The sequence below is a fragment of the Rhinopithecus bieti genome, unplaced genomic scaffold (assembly GCF_001698545.2).
Source record: "Rhinopithecus bieti isolate Rb0 unplaced genomic scaffold, ASM169854v2 scaffold_6380, whole genome shotgun sequence".
NCBI lineage: Eukaryota > Metazoa > Chordata > Mammalia > Primates > Cercopithecidae > Rhinopithecus > Rhinopithecus bieti.
This window is the reverse complement of record NW_016806642.1, coordinates 2,425,924-2,428,792: the sequence shown is the minus strand read 5'-3', so window position 1 is coordinate 2,428,792 and position 2,869 is coordinate 2,425,924. Positions and strand designations below refer to the sequence as shown.

At 46.3% G+C, this 2,869-nt stretch overlaps 1 protein-coding gene across 16 annotated transcripts in view; it reads left to right on the top strand.

The window, feature by feature from the left end:
- Positions 1-2,869, top strand: part of MIER1 (MIER1 transcriptional regulator) — a 68,274-nt gene that overhangs the window by 5,646 nt on the left and 59,759 nt on the right. For 7 of the 16 annotated variants that reach the window (XM_017877175.1, XM_017877167.1, XM_017877163.1 and 4 more), the window contains exon 3: positions 687-760. The exons of 2 other annotated variants lie outside the window; for them this stretch is intronic. In XM_017877175.1, the coding sequence (XP_017732664.1) occupies positions 701-760 (60 nt within the window). In that variant the 5' untranslated portion in view covers positions 687-700. Of the gene's footprint in view, positions 1-683; positions 761-2,048; positions 2,207-2,869 lie in introns of those variants that run through there. 7 more of the 16 variants (XM_017877168.1, XM_017877169.1, XM_017877164.1 and 4 more) reach the window with 3 other exon arrangements.

Here is a 2,869-nt window from a genome sequence, read left to right as displayed (position 1 = left end):
ACTCCGTCTAAAAAAAAAAAAAAATTATTTAACAGTGAGATAGATACCCATTCAGAAATGTTTCAGACTTCATTTTCCTGACAATTTTAGGATTCGTTCAGTAGGTTACTAGACTGTGATCCCCTGCTCTTTATCACAGTTGGGATTTCTGTTGGTAATTTAACTGAAGAATCAAAGATTCAGTGTACTTAAGCAAGCAAGTTATTCCTGTACCTTGTATTTTAACACTTTTAATTTTCCTTTGGTAGGCAAATTTCATAAATTAGCTTTCATATTTTAATGGAAAACCCTCCTTCATCTCCATGGTATAAAGCCTGAGTTTGTACCTCTAGGCCCCTAATTGTGTCTGTACCCACCTCAGGTCCATGTACATCCATTGTTCTTTGCCTTCAGCTCTTTTCATTAAGTGTATTGATTGCAAACTATTCGGATATGAACTGACACTTTTAAAAGTCATTTTATTTCAAGTCCAAAGCACTGACATAATTCAACAGGGTAACTCTTAGAAGCTATATACCTCTGCTAAAATACTTATTCCCCAAGGAATCCTGAAAACACTTTTATATAAGTTTTCTAAAAGATAAAATGAAAATACTGTACAGTACAGTTAATGGTAAAAATTGTTTGTAGATTTGGGAACCTTAAAGTTTTCCTTTCTCTTCTTTCCCTTGCTTTTCTTTCAGTAGAAAATGTGCATCAGATGTTTATGTTTAATTGGTTTACAGACTGTCTGTGGACTCTTTTCCTGTCAAATTACCAGGTAATGTCCTTTCACTTAGCAGCTACTTCATATATCTGTAAATGCAGTTTATTCATGCACAGATTATTATTGGACCTAGCAGTTTCAAATTAACGTTGAATCTTTGGAAATAGGAAAATGCTTGATAGAGTCTAGAATTTTAAGGAAATATAAATAATTTAATAGCCTCCCCTATATTGCATTATAAGTTAAGTATAAACTTTAAGAAAAATTGTATATGTACACATTTATGCAATATATTGTAGCATTGGTTCACATTATTTGAAGGGAATGAATAATTCTCATATTTAAATGGTTGATTTTGGTAGCCACTTTTGAAACTGCATTAAGAGGAACTCTTGAAGATTAGGGAAAAAATCTTAGTCTTTTGAAATAAAGACTTTAAAACTGGTTTAGTAAAATATGTTAGTGACTGTTTTAATGTCACCTTTGTGTTATTCAGTATCTGCCTTAGTATAATGGAAGTGAAACATGTTAGTTACTTTGAAATCATTGGCTCTGGCCATCATCAGCATTGTCATCATGGCCAATTGGCAGCTGTAGGCCAATATATTAAAATAAACTTTCAAGTTACCGGCATTTCAGGCATTGCAAATAAGTAGGTTCTCCCGCCATGATACTAAATAGATGATATCCATAAAATAGTCAATTTTCAGTATTTTCAATTTTGTCTAGTTGTGCTAAATTCAACCAGTACATAACTGTGTTGCTACTGGCATGACAGAAGTGTGTGAGAAAACGCAAATGACATGAGGATGGCAGACTGCCTGTCACAACCCCTTCCATTAATTTTTGCTCTGACCCCTTTAGAGATTTGGGGATATAGAATTTTACATTTCCTGTCGGGAATCTACTGATTGAGAAATATTTGTCAAGGCATAACCGCTTTCAAAGCACAATTCTTGCCGCTGTTGCATCACAGCAACATCCGTTTTTCAGCAAATGCATTTCAAAAACGACCTACATGTAAAATATTACGTATTTTTCCCCTGCTGTGTCAATGCTGGATGTGGCTCCTTTGGCACTGTTCCTTGACCTCTCTGATCCGTAGACAACCCCCTCCGCCTGGAGTCGCGGGTGAGCTAGAGCCAGAGAAGCGCCCCGCACGGATGCCCACCTCCTCCCACACCCACCTTGACTCCGCCCCCTCCGCTCTTCCCGGGGAGGGCCGGCCGCGGGGCCGCGCGCGCGCCCTTGCTCCGGCGCGCGCTCGCTGGCCTTTTCCCTCCAGTCCAGCCCAGCCGGGGCGCCGCGAGGGGGCGGAGTGGGGTGTGGTGGGCGCGCTCGGGCGGCTCCTGCGCGTTCCCGCCAAGGCAGTGGCGGCGGGAGCGGCAGAGACGGCAGCGGCCGGAGTCCCGTTGCTGAGTCTCACATCCGGGTTCTGGCGGTGACCCAGCTGCGGCCGCCGCGGAGATGTGACCCGGCAGTACGGCAAATATGGCGGAGGTAAGGGAGCGAGCTCCCCCTCCCTGTCCCGGAGCCGGGCGCCCCCGGCCCTGGGCCGGGGAGGAGTGGAGTGGGCCTGGCCAGGAGAGGCCCGGCCCTGCTGGCGCCACTGCCCACCTGTTGTCTGGAACAGGCCATGCTCTGGGCGGGAGCTTCGCCTGGAACTTAGTTGGGATGGGTCCGGGGTTAGGAGGAAGCGGAGGCGTACTTGGACTTCGGGGGCAGTTTGAAGGGTAGTGCAGCGTAGTAGTGCGGGGCGAGGGGAGGGGGCGCCCGCCGGGGAAGGGGTGCCTGTGGCGCAACTTCGCCGGCCGGTGCTAGGGGCCAGGAGAGAAGCTGCTGCTTCCTCTTGCGAAGTTTTTTCCCTTCCTAACCGAGATGCTGTTGCGCCCTTCCGCGTCACCCCCATCCGTTTACGACTGACATCCAGTCTGTGTTGGTGGGGAAAACGTAAGGCTGACGGCCTTTGATTAACTCTGTAATTTTCATGATTGTGGTAAAATTAGCGTGGAGAAATTAACCTGGCCAGCCGCAGTCCAGCCCTCCAGGTTGGGGGGTCTGCCCATTTATCCAGACAGTTCTATCGCCCTCTCCCCAAGGTACAACCTCTGAGTTCCTTTTCCACCTCCCCCACCACCTTCACTTTCCAGGCTTCCCCCCCCC